This window comes from Vipera ursinii, assembly GCF_947247035.1.
Source record: "Vipera ursinii genome assembly, chromosome: 9".
Lineage (NCBI taxonomy): Eukaryota > Metazoa > Chordata > Lepidosauria > Squamata > Viperidae > Vipera > Vipera ursinii.
In genome coordinates this window covers 11,980,119-11,995,626 of record NC_139523.1, presented here as the reverse complement: position 1 = coordinate 11,995,626, position 15,508 = coordinate 11,980,119, and the positions used below count along the sequence as shown (strand labels likewise).

General features: G+C 40.5%; 1 protein-coding gene across 1 annotated transcript in view; it reads right to left on the bottom strand.

Annotated features, from left to right (window-relative positions):
• The window catches only part of RPS6KA1 (ribosomal protein S6 kinase A1), a 52,619-nt gene extending 39,324 nt beyond the window's left edge, over positions 1–13,295 (bottom strand). Inside the window, exons 1-2 of the mRNA XM_083369854.1 lie at positions 13,215–13,295; positions 1,961–2,011 (exon numbers count right to left, since the gene is read on the bottom strand). Coding sequence (XP_083225980.1) covers positions 1,961–2,011; positions 13,215–13,241 — 78 coding nt within the window. The 5' untranslated portion in view covers positions 13,242–13,295. The remainder of the gene's footprint in view (positions 1–1,960; positions 2,012–13,214) is intronic.
• Between the last annotated feature and the right edge of the window lie 2,213 nt (positions 13,296–15,508).

The following is a 15,508-nucleotide window of genomic DNA, read 5'->3' as shown; positions in this document are numbered from 1 at the left end:
TGAAAGAGCGACTTACAACCGTTCTTTGCATTTATGATTGTCACAGCATCCCCATGGTCATTTGATCAAAATTTGGGCGCTTAGCCACCGGCATATATTTATGACAGTTGCAGCACCCCGGGGGTCCTATGATCATCATTTGCAATCTTTTCAACTGGCTTCCAACAAGCAGTCAATGGGGAAAGCCAGATTTGCTTAACAATCACTGTAGCTCACTTAACAACTGTAGTGATTTGCTTAACAACCATGGCAAAAACGATCGCAAAATTGGAATTCTAATCTCACTTGTGGTCCTAACTCAGGGGTGAGGAACGATGGCCCCTTTATGACTTGTGGACTTCAATTCCCAGAATTCCTGAGCTAGCATGGCTGGCTCAGAAATTCTAGGAGTTGAAGTCCACAAATCATTAAAAGGACATCATTCCCTGCCTCTGCTCAAACTCAAGGACTACCTGTAAACCAGTGAAGAGCTTATTCTTCCCCCAGGCTATTGGGTGAGCCATTCCTGGGCTTCTGGTTCTATGTTTTTGAATTGCTCCAAACACATTATATTGTTTTGACCGTCATGGTTCCGACAAATGAAACCCTTCAAAGAACCTCGAGGCATTGTTTACCTTAAAGAATCTTTATTCGAGTAGCATAGCTTCTGCGTACATAGGCAAAGCCAAAATCTGAATTCCCTCCCCTGAGCACATAGTATCAAGCACAATTCTCTCCTCTAATTAACAGTCATAAATCACATTCTCCAATTAGTTTGAAATGCAGGCTTTCCCTCCTGTTCTCCAACCCACCATTTCTTATCATCTCTTATTTCAAAAACAGTTCTCACACTTTTACAATATTGTTATGTCTAACTCCCATACACATTCCTCCTCCCCCCCCAGTATCAACTAATTCTAACTCTAATTCTAAGAGTAAAACATAAGAAGGAAAATGGCTGCATCTCCATATGTTGTCAAAGCAAGAGCATCCAATGTTAGCAGCGTTGGTATTGACATTGTCTTTCAAATGGTCTTTATTGTTGGTTATTTTTAATTGACTGTTAGCCAGCCGGAATCATGTGTTAGGTGGTTAGCCATATAAAGTGAATTTAAAAGCCAGCTGGGTGACCTTGGGCCACTGATTCTCTCTCAGCCCAACCCACCTCACAAAGTTGCTCCTATGGGGAAAATAGGAAGAAGAGGTGTTGGATATGTTCGCTGCCTTGAGTTATGTGCAAAAATAATAAAAGGGGGATACAAATAAACAAATAAAAGCTAACTATCTAAAGAAATGCAATTCAGATCTACCATTCACAATTTGGGTTGCTCTATTTTATTAAACGCTCAGAATATGCACAGAAGCAAAAGACTTAATACATTTGAAAGACACCAGGTTATGGAAAGGATGAGTATTTTTTTTTAAAAAAATAGTTAATTTATAATGTTTGAAAAGGGAACCACAATTTTAAGGGACATCCACCTACCCACACCAAAGCCCCTTAAGAATATTTCTTTTAAAGGGCCCATGCTAAGATTTTCCAAAGCTAAAATCACAAGAAATTTAGCATAGGTCCTAGGGTTGCAATCTGCTTCTTTCATGAAATAGTAACCTCACATTTTTAGCAAGGTGCATCAGAATAGTAGATTAGCTTCATCTATCTCGCCAGGCTGATTGGTCTTGAAAATCAGCATCAGTCTCCTCTGGTTTGGGGATGAAGCAAGAACTCAAAATCCTCCCTCCTTTTTCTTTTTACACAAATGCACCAGTCTTCTGCATTTCCAAACATGGGCTCAAACTGAGCATCAAGACAGCCTATAACCTCAGAAGGAAAGAATGCAAAATGTCCTTCGTTAATTCAGCTCCAGTCCAGTGCAGAACTACACCACACCAATCAACTCTCAGCATTTGCCCTCTCTGAAAAAGTGAGATGCAAAACAAAGAAACTTTTCTGAGAAGTGGGTGAGAACATAAATCTTACCTTCTCTGTGGTTTTCATGTCTCTCTCAATCCAAGTGGGCTCCCGTTTTGCCTGCAAAATAAACTGGATTTAGCATTTGAGCAGCCAAAACAAGAACAGATAGCCAAATAACTTTTCCCCAAGATCATCAAAGAAGATTAAGACACAGGTGAATTCCTATGGTTTTCAGGTCTGGCTGTGTGGTGCAGAATGCAGGATCTGTTACATTTTAAGTTTCCTTTTTTTACAAAAAATATCTTTATTAAATTTCAAAATCAAACATTAAAATAAAAAATAATATAAAAGGAAAAGGGAATAATGGGAAAAGTTAAAAAGTGACAAAAATCATCAAATATATAATAATAGTGGCCTCTGATTTCTTCAACACAGAAACAATAATACCACCTCCCTCTAAGTTTAAAGAATAATACCAATACTTAAAATATCATAAGATACCAATGCTCAACGTTCTAAAGAACCAATATTCATAGTGCAGTCTTGTCTTAATTTTAATTTAATATATATTGTCAAATATGGACAACCATATAATTTTAAATCCACAGTATTTCTCTAGTCACCTCAAATCTAATCTTCAAAATCAGAAGTCACACGTTGCTTTTTCTCCTTGTCTTGTACAAAATCTAACAGTGGTCTCAAAATTGTAAGAAATATAAAATGCAGATTTACATTCACAGCTGAATTTCTGTTGCTAAGTAAAACATTTGTTAAGTGAATTTTGCCCCATTTTAAACCTTTCTTACCACACATGTTAAGTGAATCACTGCAGTTATTACATTAGTAACATGGTTGTTAAGTGAGTTTGGCTCCCCCAGTCACATTGCTTGTTAATAGGTCACAAAAGGTGATCACATGACACCGGGACACTGTAACCATCATAATTCAACCAGTTGGCAAACATCTAGATTTTGATCACGTGACTATGAGGATGCTGCAATTGTCGTAAGTCTGAAAAATGTCATAAGTCATTTTGTTTACTGCACGGTGGCTCAGTGGGTTGGGACGCTGAGCTTGTCGATCAGATAGTCGGCAGTTTGGCGGGTCAAATCCCGAGTGCTGCGTAACAGAGTGAGCGCCTGTTACTCGTCCCAGCTTCTGCCAACCTAGCAGTTTGAAAGCACGTAAAAATGCAAATAGAAAAATAGAGACCACTATGGTGAGAAGGTAACAGCGTACCGTGCGCCTTTGGTGTCTAGTCATGCCGACCACATGACCACGGAGACGAAGCGCTGGCACTTCGGCTTTGAAACGGAGATGAGCACCGGCCCCTAGAGTTGGAAACGACTAGCACGCATGTGCGGGGGAACCTTTACCTTTAAATATCAACAGGTTGGGGGTTACTCGTCCAAGCTTCTGCCAACCTAGCAGTTCGAAAGCACGTAAAAATGCAAATAGAAAAATAGGGACCACTACGGTGGGAAGGTCACAGCGTTCCGTGCGCCTTTGGCGTCTAGTCATGCTGGCCACATGACCACGGAGACGTCCTCAGACAAGCGCTGGCTCTTCGGCTTTGAAACGGAGATGAGCACCGGCCCCTAGAGTCGGCAACGACTAGCATGCATGTGCGGGGGAACCTTTACCTTTACCTTACTGTAAATTTGAATTGCCACTAAATGAATGTTTGTAAGTTGAGGACTACCTGTATTGTCAAGGCAGTCAATTTCACCATCTCGGCTAGCAGCATTAGTTTTAAACTCCATTCTTCCACTGTGGGTCTGTATTCCTCTCTCCATCTCTGTGCATATAGCAAACTTGCATCTTAACCTTCCATTCTGAACGTGAGATTTCTGGTCTGTACCGAGGCAGGCACAAAAGGGAAGGGTGACTTAATAATAATAATAATAATAAGTTGGAAGGGACCTTGGAGGTCATCTAGTCCAACCCCCTGCTAAGGCAGGAAACCCTATACCATTTCAGACAAATGGCTGTCCAGTCTCTTCTTAAAAACTTCCAGTGTTGGAGCATTCACCACTTCTGGAGGCAGGTGGTTCCACTGGTTAATAGTTTTAACTGTGAGGAAGTTTCTCCTTAGTTCTAGGTTGCTTCTCTCCTTGACTAGTTTCCATCCATTGCTTCTTGTCCTGCCTTCAGGGGCTTTGGAGAATAGCTTGACTCCCTCTTCTTTGTGGCAGCCCCTCAGATATTGGAAGACTGCTATCATGTCACCCCTCACCCTTCTCTTCATTAAACTAGACATACCCAATTCCAGCAACTGTTCCCTATATGTTTTAGCCTCCAGTCCCCTGATCATCTTTGTTGCTCTTCTCTGTACTCTTTCTTCTCTGTACTTCTTCCTTGCCAGAAATGCATCTTGAATCTTACAACCAGAAGCTACTAAAACAAATAGAGTCAGGGTAACCACAGATTAAAGAATCAAGACGGCAATAACAACTTTGCAGCTGAAGCTCTACTTGGATTTTAGGTGGATTGCAGAACTTTGACTGCACTGTTGCAGTGGCCATCTTAACAATTTTGACCATACCCAGCAGACAACTGTAATGGCCAGAAGCTACAGAGTTGGGAATAGGGGTTAGCTAGATATAGTTCTCTTGTCTGGCAACAGGCAACAGCTGACGTCCACAAGTCTTAAAGTTGTCAAGGTTGCAGGCCCCTGTCCTATGAAGCCACTTCACTATTTGTGAAGCCACAAAAGTTTGTTTTTGTTTTGAGAAACTTTGCACACAAAAATGGAAGTAAATATTCTCCCTCCGCCCCAGACATTAGACAAGTTATTTGCCACCCTTAAGAAAAGAAGAGGAGTTTTTCCAATTGTACAATTCACATACTTGCAATTTACAGCACAGAGAACAGAGAATTGTTTTGTTTGTTTGAAGTAACTAATCTTTCCACAGGCGAAAATATTCCCCTTCTAACACTCGGGAGGCAGGGCATATTTTTGTCAAATGCTTCCGGTTGCAAAGCACCCTCGGCTATTTCAGTCTGTACAGGCAGTCCTTGACTTACGACCACAATTGAGCCCAAAATTTCTCTCGTTAAGCGAGACATTTGTTAAGTGAATTTTGCCCCATTTTACGACCTTTCTTGCCACAGGTGATCACATGACCCCCCAGGACACTGCAGCCGTCACAAATATGAGTCAGTTGCCAAGCATCTGAATTTTGATCACATGACGATGAGGACGCTGCAACGGTCATAAGTGTGAAAAATGATTATATGGCACTTTTTTCAGTGCCGTTGTAACTTCGGGCAGAAAATGAACTGTCAAGGATTACCTGTATGAACTTTCATAACCTTGGTTTCTCGTCTGGTCTACCATGTAGTGCTAACAAAGCCTCTGCCTTGCTCCAGCAGGCCGAGAGGCCACAGTGAGAACTGGATGTGTTTGTTTGAAATAGGACTTTGGAGCCGAGCAAGCAGGAGATAATTCTGCTTAAATAAAGTGCCTTTGATTTCTTGCTCTCTGCAAGGAGCGAGCCCTGGGGACAAAATGACATTTCAATAGCTACTCATGGAAAACCAATCAAGAGTCTGTAGTAGCCTGTAATATCATTGTTATTATTATTATTAAAAGTCAGACCAAAAGGGCCTCTACACATATGTGAATAGACGGCTATGCCTGTAAACAGACTGTAAAAAGTGCTCACATTTCTTTAGACATTGGAAAGATGCATACATCAGTTCATGCACAAGAGTTTCCTTATGCAAACGGAAGTATTCTCCTCTTTCACATCTCTCTTCAGCAATTTGGAGAGGAACCACCTGGGAACACGAGTAGCAGAAATTTATTCTACGAATTGTTAACCAATGTTTCAACAGAAGAGAAGATGATTAGAGGAGCACGTCCTTCTGACTAGCAGCCAGAAGGCACTATGGAAACTCCTTAATCTCATAACGCACAGACAGGCTGAACCATCGTTTCAACTGGGAACCTGTGAGCATCCTAAACCAAGCTAAAACCCAAAATGGTAGGGAATTCCTAAAAGCTTGGCATTTAGACAAATCAGCCATCAATAGAGATATTAAGAGACAAATCACATTTACCTACTATTAAAAAAAACAATTAAAAAAGCTAAGAAGGGAACAAAAAGACCAGAATGCGTTGTATCCAGCAACCAACATCCAGATAAGCAATACCAAGAAATAAGCAGAAAACTATACTAGTCAGAGGACTATTCCCCACCAAAATTGGCAGGGGAAGCTATTTTATATAAGCAGGGAGTAAACTCCAACTCACTAACACTGATGATATTATCTAGTTGGATAATGAAACATCTGCAAGCAAACAACCAAGTTCAGGGAGCAGCATAACTAATGTTCTGCCTCGTTAATGGGGGCAGAAAGCCAATTCTTCTAATGAAGCAGAGGTAGATAAGAATCAGTTTCACTACCCCCCCTACTCAAATTTCCCACTATTCTATTTTTAAGTTTCTGAAGATTCTGTTTAATAGTCTAGATATCTATGAAAATTTTCCCCAAATGGAAAATACTAGTTGCTTTGTACTATTTATGAATGGGTGGGAGGATGGCAACAGCCACACTTGTAAGCTATTTATGAAATATTTCTCTAAGCTGGAACTATCAAGCTGGTCTAGGAATTATACAAGCTACTTTCTGAACACACCTCAACATATCAAGTTAAAGAAGACATATTGAGAGCATCAGGAAGAAGCAATATAAGGGAATTCTAAGGATTATCAATAAACTGGTAAAGGTTTCTATCCTTCCATACAAATTCAGATCATCTTCACAACACCCAAAAGATCGGAATTCTCACTCCACTGTCTCAGTCCCAAATTCTAAGTATTCTACTAAACAGATCTCCATTATGGATTGCTTGTTTTAAGATTCCCAGTCAAGTATGTTTCAAAATTCCCAGCCAATCTGGCTATAATTGTAAAAAAAAAAGCTGAATAATGTATTCATTATAAATTTCTCTGTTCCTCTCACGCAGGGCTGCTTAACCGTGTGAACTTGAATGGGAAAAAATTGCCTTTACTATATAACTTCTAACTGAAATTTAGCTTGTCTTGTTATTGATTTAATGGCTTGATAAATGCATTATGTATTTGTTATTTTTACTATTTAAATGTTAATTCTTCAACATAATATTCCAGGGACAGGAACTTGTCATTCTTTAAGAGATGATGACTACAACTCCCAGCAGCTGCATCTAGAAGGGCCAATGAAGAGGTTTGCTGGGAAATGTAGTTGTTCTCTTTATAACTTTTTGGTTGCACCTTTCACCAATATTTATTTATTTATTTATTTAATTAAATTTTTATACCGCCCTTCTCCCGAAGGACTCAGGGCGGTGAACAGGGCATATAAATAGAAGTACAAAAGTTAAAAAGGATTAAATTGTTGCCCGAATTAAAACAATCAAAATATAAAAAAAAACATTAAAACCCTAACATTTCCCCCATCAGGCCAGGCCAGCTTGTTCGAATAAATGGGTCTTTAACCCGCGCCAGAAGGAGCGAAGATCCGGTGCCATCCGAAGCTCAACTGGCAGTTGATTCCATAAAGCCGGGGCACCCACAGAGAAGGCCCTCCCCCTGGGGGCCACCAGCCAGCATTTTCTGACCGGAGGCACCCTGAGGAGGTCCTCTCTGTGGGAACGCACAGGGCAGAGGGGAGTCGACGCCGGCAGCAGGTGGTCCCTGAGGTATTCCGGACCCATGCCATGTAAGGAACCATAGCAAAATCTTTAATTTATGGCAAGGTGAGCAATTCCTTCGATGTGGCTCCTTCTTTCTTAGTGTCAGACCTATTCGCAGGCATAGGATGGTATCAGGATGGTGGGAACGTAACATGTAGAGGTGAGCTTGATATTAAGCTCAGCCTGAGAAGAATTTGGGAATTAACCAGCTTTATTTTTCACCTTGTATGTTTACTAATGTTTTCCAATGAGGATGAGAAATGGATTGTTTGCTTTTCAGACATATTTATTTTCAGTTAAACAACAATTCCACCACTTCCGGTCAATGGATTGAATTTCAACTTTAATTAGAAAATGGTATTGATAAATAGCGGGTTCTTTGGCGCAGGAATGAAGACGAGGTAACTGAGTACAGGGAAACTCATATTTTATTTCGTGCAGAATCTGTACTGAGCAAATGGCTGCAACTAGCCGCAATATATAGTTTAGCCCCTAGGCGGCAGCCAATAGATTTGAAGCAACCATTGCTTAGTTTAGCCAATTGTAGCACTGGAAACTTGTAGTCTGGGTTGCTGGAGAGCCATTAGCTGCTCCAGCAACCCACGTGGTATTACTATGAGCCCAGTACATAACAGGTATGATGAAAAACTGACCATGCTTGTACAAAATCCAAAGCTCTGTTTATAAATGTAATTTTACCTTTTGCAGCATTGGGTGGAGGCAGGGGCAAAAAAAAAAAGCAAGAGTTTGATTACCTCATTTTGATATTAACTTTTTGATCTCTCTCCATCCCATGCAGATGACCCTGATGCTATGAACAGCATTCTGGGCGATGTTAATTAAATATCAATTGAGACTTCCAAAAGAAAGAGGTTGGATACCTATAGTAGTTATTCAAATGCTGAGAGGAAGTACAGGCAGTTCTCAACTTACAACCATAATGGAGCCTGCCCATTACGGTCATAAGTCACAGAAGTCATAAAGCAGATCACTCACATGACTGACTCAATTTTACAAACTTTTTCTGCAGCAGTTGTTAAGCTACCACCGTGGCTACTAAGCAAATGCCGCAGTCATTTAGCAAACCAAGTGTTCACTACAGGTAGCCCTTGACTTACAACCATACAATGGTGCTCAAAAAAGTGACTTAGGACTGGCCCTCTCATTTACAACCTATCACAGCATCCCCAGGGTCACTTGATCAGAATTCAGGCCCTTGGCAACTAGCAAGATTTATGACAGTTGCTGCAGCATCCCAGAATAATATAATCCCCATTACAACCTTTCCTGGAGGCTTCCAACAAGCAAAGGGGGGGGGGGAGAGGGGGATTCATTTAACAACAGCATAAGTCCGGTAACAATTGCAATGGTTCACTTAACAATTGTGCCAAAAAAAGATCATAAAAGCAGGCAAGACTCATTAAGTAACTGCCTTACTTGGCAACAGAAATTCTGGTCCTAAAATTGTGGTCATAATATGAGAACTATCTGTATAGGCCGGTTGTGCCAAAATCCAAAAATAAATACTGGTTTATAAAATGAGATCACATGACTGCAGGGACACTGCAAATGGTCATAAATGTGGATGGTTGCCAAGTGCCTATAATGCAGTTATGTGACCATGAGAAGCAGGGGCAGCCCTGGGAACTTCAGAACCAGGTCATAAATACTTAAATTCACTTGTAGGACAATGTTTTTTCCATTACAAATAATCTCTGGATAAATGAGAAAAACTGAAATGGAATCAAGCAACTCTACAATCATTGCTTACCTTCTGAACTTTGCTGAATTCTACAAGATGCTCTCAAACCCACCCACCCCACAAGGTTATATGAAAATTTCATTGGATTAAAAATATGTACGTGGCAGGGATGTGTGCCTAAGAATTTTGCAAAAACAAATTAGGCACAAACATTAATAAGTTTGTGAATTTATACAAATTAGTGTATCCTGATTTTTTTATTTTATTTTTTGGTTTTGGATATCTGGTCACCCTGCATGTCACTTGAATTTCTTTGGACAGGGAATGGAATTAAACCACAATTCCAAGATGGAAAAAGAGAGACTCTTCCTTCCGTTTGTTTGGTTTTTTCCTGAAGTTTGCCCTTACAACGAAGAGCCTAAAGGAAAACGAACAGCACAGTTTCAACAGTTAATGGAACTATTTCCCTGTATGCCCAGGATAGACAGAGAGGGATTGAGATAAGACCTAACGGAAGGGCACAGCAAGCATAAATCCAGGCTTGACCAGGCTCAAATTTTCCAAGCATGGAAGAATTCCACAACTCTGCCTGGTCTCTTCTATATCTGCATACACACTTAAATATTTTGGCAAGAAATACTGTAAGAGTCCAGAAAGAAGCTACAATTGTCAGAATTCCCCACTCCCCCCCCACCCCTAGGAAAAGACAGGGGCACTACAGCTTGTGGAAAAGAATTGGGCTTCCTGTCAAGTTACAACTTTGCTCTCAAATGGGTGCATTCAAGAGATACTGCCCACAAATCTTGTTTCCTGCTGAAGGATGGAACAACACACCCATAAATTTTGTTGCTTTTCTGCCTTTCGTGTAGTTTTAGAAACCAAAACTTCCTTTGCATTTTAGATGAGGGTGTAACTAGGTGGGTTGCTAAGAGTTTTAATCCACAATATTTTAGGATTATTTCTTCTAAGGAGGGAAGTGAACTGCAGACAGTGTATCTGAGAAATACTTGCTAAACCTCAAAAAACACACATAAAGAAAGAGGAGCAACTTCCTCCTTTGCTGAACTTCTTTGATGAAGGGAAGGGAAGGAAAAAAAGGGAAGGGAAGGACAAAAGAAAGGGAAGGGAAGGGAAGGGAAGGAAAGGAATTCAGCAAGGCAAGCGGAGCTTCTGAGATTGCATTCTGTACTTGTAAACAAGCTGTCACACTACAGGAACTACACCCATGTTTTAGCAGAGCTTGCTTCTAGAAAGAAGCAGAAGTGCCTGTGCTTAATACACCTCAGAGCTGTTCAACATCATAGGATTAGACAAAGATATGACTTAAACATCATTTATATAAATAAATACTGGAGGGAGCTTGGTGCTAATTTCTCAGATATCCTGTAGGTTTTATGGGAGGTCATAAAAGAAAACTGTACACTTTTGCGTTTTGAAATGAGAGTTGCTGAAAAGCTTCGCCGGTCCAAAACATTCTCCGTGAACTTTGAAAAGTGCTGCTGAGTTCTTCAGATTCCAAATCCATCTCCAGAATTCCCTTTTCCTCTCTCATCCCCTCTTCCATGATGATACCTGAAGCAGGTTGGTTCTCTGCAATGTGCCAGGTGAAGCTCTAAAGCAGGCCCAGAGTGGAGTTTTCGAAGCCAGCACTTACCACATTTCAAAGAAGAAGTAGGCTCAGATACCCTCCCATATCACTGCACTCTGCCTTTGCCAATACTCAAACATCGTCTGTTAGATTTATAGCTTGGCTTTCCCTGAGAACCTCAAGCAGTGTCCATAGCTACATAGAGTAACCACCCTGAGAAGAAGCTTGGGCTCGGAGGGAGAGTTTGACCCAAATCTTCCCAGTGAACTGCAGGTGGTCCTTGACTTAAAAAAAACTGCAGGTGGTCCTTGACTTAATTTAGTAACCATTCAAAATTACAACGGCACTGGAAAAAGTGACTTATGACCGTTTTTCACACAACCGTTGTAGCCTCTCTATGGTCATGTGACCAAAATTCAAACGCTTGGCAATTCACTCCTATTTATGATGGTTGTAGCATCCCGGGGTCATGTGACCACCTTTTGTGACTGACAAGCAAAGTCAATGGGAAAGCCAGATTCACTTAACAGCCATGTTATTAGCTTAACAACTGCCGTGATTCACTTAACAACTGTGGAAAGAAAAGTCACAAAATGGGGCAAAACTCACTTAAGAACTGTCTTGCTTAGCAACAGAAATGTTGGGCTCAAATTGTGTAGCTTTCCCCAGTCTTTGTCCAAGAAGTAGAGGTAAGCATGTTCCACCTGTGGGCTATAAATCAAGCAAATCAATTCCATGTTATCCACAGAACAAGCCTGCAGGGTAGGCTGAGCTAAGAAAGCGACTGGTTTAAAATCAGTGAGCATCTATACCTTCTGGTAGACCAAACTCTTCCCAGTGCCATCCAATCTTAACCACTATTCCACAGTCTTGGGGTTGGGGATTCTGAATATGTCTGACAGAAATTCTGATTTCAGCTTTTGTATAATTAGGTTAAGAAGTGAATAAAAATTACAGTATAGGAATCCAATAGAGACTTTTAAAAAAGGATAAATGCAGTAAAGTACGAATGAGTCTTTTGTTTTTCATCACTACATTAATTCTACCCTTGTAACTCAAGGTTCACGCAATGAAATTAGTTCCAATACATTACACACCAGTAGACATTCATCTTCTTATTTAGGAAATCTATGCATCAAAACAGTATAGAGGTTTGATTTCTTGTGAAATATTAAAGAAGGAAGAGTTCCTAAACTTCATTCAAAATACTTTGGGCTTCACACATTATGTATCCATGTTTGTCTGTTCGTCCTTCCTTCCTTCCATCCTTCTATCCATCCATCCATCCATAAATCCACCACACAAAATTATCCCTTTCTCTTCTATTTTCCAAATGTAAAAATATCTCAATAAACACACTAACTGAATAATGTAAAAATATCTCAATAAACACACTAACTGAATAATGAGGAATAATAATTTTATAAAGAGTTAGTCACATGAGTCTCCTGCAACAAAAGCAAGCATGAATGTCGTGGCATCTTAAAAGACTAATGAAGTGGATTTATTATGAGATAAGCTCTTGTGGACCACAGCCATCTTCGTCAGTGCTTGAGAATATTACCCTGAGAAAAGAGTATATTCACACCCATAGATTGAAGGTAGAATAAGGGCAAAATAAGATCAGATACAGGTGAAGCATGAATAAAAATACATTCATCTGAAAAGAATAACCAGGATTTTAGACTTTTTTTTGTCATCAAAAGAAAGGCTGCACAGAAAAATAAAATCTGTTCATCTATGTTCCTGGTTAATCCAAAACAATCTCCCTCGTATCTTAAAGATTAATAAATTGGGGAAAATCTTTGCTTTCATTTCTGGAAGGAAGTGCAATTCTGATAAAGAAATCAATCCTTTACAAATTCTTCTTACAAAAACAAAGTGAAAGAACAAGCAAGAACCAAGGGAGGGAACATATAGGAAGCCACGAGGTTCAGCCCTGGGCATCCTTGCCAGATAGTAACCAAGGGAAGAGAGTGCTCACTATCTCACTTGCTAGACAGCCATATTGGCGTAAGACAGATCTAAAGGGACAAGATCCTTACTAAGAAGCATGGAGAAGCCTTGTGACTGTTTGCATCAAGTTTATGGTCCAGAAACTTATCAAGGCAGATTCCACATGCCCCATAACACTCCTTCCCATCCACTCTACGAAATGTGCAATAATCTCGGCTAGGGAATGGTCCCATTCTCTCCTTCCACTGGTTCCTCTTCACTTCCATTTCTGGTGGTTGCACACGGACTAGCTAAGATAGACCAAGCTTCTTGTCATCACCCAAGCCAAGCTGAGCTGAGCCAAGTCAAGCTCAGCCAAGCCCAGCCAAGTGCAAAAGACAGCTGCACTTGCCTTGGTGCGAAACAGCAGCCTCATCATCCTCTCCACAACTGCCAGGGAGCTCTCCTCCCATTGCCCGCCTGCTACCAGAGACTGGACATCAAAGCAGAGCACACTCCCAGCAGAAGCTCTCTCTCTAGTCAAGTCATTTGGATAGAATTCAAAACTTACAGCAGAAAGGAAACTGTAATTTCCCCACTGATAAACCGCAAGAAGAGTTTCCAGCATGCAGCCTGGTTGATGAATCAGATAGGTATTAAAAGCAAAAAAAGAAAAGAAGCAGCCATGATTTTTGGGGGGAGGGGGAATGGAGGGTCCCAGATCACCCTATTTACGGGATACTAGCCAAATATATTTTTCCTGCTGTTTCCTGTGGAGCACAGCTTGAAGCAGCTAAGGCTAAAAAGGAAGTGAAGGCAACCACAAGATATTTTTGCTTTCTCTGTCTTCCTGATTTAGCAAGTTCCAACCAGCTTGCTTTGTTCCCCTAAGCCCATCCTAACTCTCCTGCTGGTGCTCAGTGTCCTACAGCAATGCAGGGAGTCCTCAACTTACAAAGTGATCCTTCGAAGTTATAATGACACTAAAAAAAATGACTTTAGGACGGTTTTTCACATTTATGACCACTTCAGCATCCCCAGGGTCACATGATCGAGATGCAGAAGCTTTGGCAGCTGGTTCATATTTACGATGGCCACAGTGTCCCAGGGGTCACGTGATCCCCTTTTGCAACCTTCGGACAAGCAAAGTCAATGGGGAAGCCTGATTCACTTAACAACCATGTTACTAACTTAACTGCAGTGATTTACTTAACAACTATGGCGAGAAAGGCCATACAATGGGGCAAAACTCATTTAAGAGTCTTGCTTAGCAATCAAAATTTTGGCCTCAATTGTGGTGATAAGTTGATGACTACCTATAGAGACATAGTTTGTGGCATGAGGACAAGAGGAAATACTATATGTTTAGAGTTTTTTTTAAATATATTTTTGTGGATACTTCTTGTGCTTTCTCTTTCTATGTCTTCACCTCTCTCTGTGATCACCACCTTTGTTTGCTATTGTTCAGTTGTCTTCAGATTTTTTTCCTTCCAGGATCTTAATAATAATCATAATAATCATAATAATCATAATAATCATAATAAGAAGAAGAAGTTGGAAGGAACCTTGGAGGTCATCTAGTCCAACCCCCTGCTAAGGCAGGAAACCCTACTGTATACCTATACCCTATACAAATGGCTGTCCAGTCTCTTAAGGCTGTATACATTCCTTCCCTCCTATTTCTCCCCCCCACACACACACACAATAAACAGCAAGATGTTGGATTAAGAAATACAGAGCGGTTGAATGTCACCTATTAAACTTTTAGGGCTAAGTATTAACTGTAGGTAATGAAGTTCTATAATCTTAACAAATTAAAAGTGCATAAAATCCAACTAAGGGATTTTGTGGTCCTGCCTTTGCCCCTTTTGGAGCGCACACCAATCAAAAGCCCTGGACCCCAAAAAGCTGAAGAGATCCCCAGGAAACAATATTGGGTCTGGTGGACACAGTGTCTGAGGAAAAAAATATTTTATATTGCATGTCCCTGCAGGAGTGTTCAGTTGCTGTATGAATGGGGAGATTATCTTAAGGTAAAAGTAACTGAGAAATAGGTGGTGTTTTGATAAACATAACTTATAATCTTCTGTTTACTCCCATGTCTATCCTAGATAAACCTGGATCAATCATGGTCTATTAGCTAAAATCATCTTCTGTCTGGTACCTTCCAGATATATTGAGACAGCCACTTTTGAGAACTGGGTTGGAATTCTGGGTGCTATAATCTCATTTGGAAGAGAATATCTTGGAGAAAAATAATTTAATGCATCCTATAGGACTGGTGAGATGATTTAACAGGCTAACTCCATATGAACTCCTTGCAAAAATACTGTGATGAGCCGAAACCTGTTAAAAATAATTTAGGCAGTATAAACCTTATAGACTGCTGGACCAACAGCACACAGGCACTACCTACATATTAGACTTCATGCAAGCATTTTTAATGTACAGGTTGGATTTGATCCCAAATCAGTCTTGGCTGGTACAGGACTAGCCCTGCCATTAGGCAAAATGAGGTAGCATTTGAAAAAAGCTGATTTTAGCTACCATACAACGTATAAATGTTTTTATAACACTTGATATATTACTATTGTTTAGTCCCTTGCAGAGAGACTTCTGAAATTTTCGTTCTGGATGCCTGAGAGGCTGAGGTCTCCAACTAAAGGGGAGGGCAAGCCAGCTCTCTTCCTATCAGCAGATAAGCCA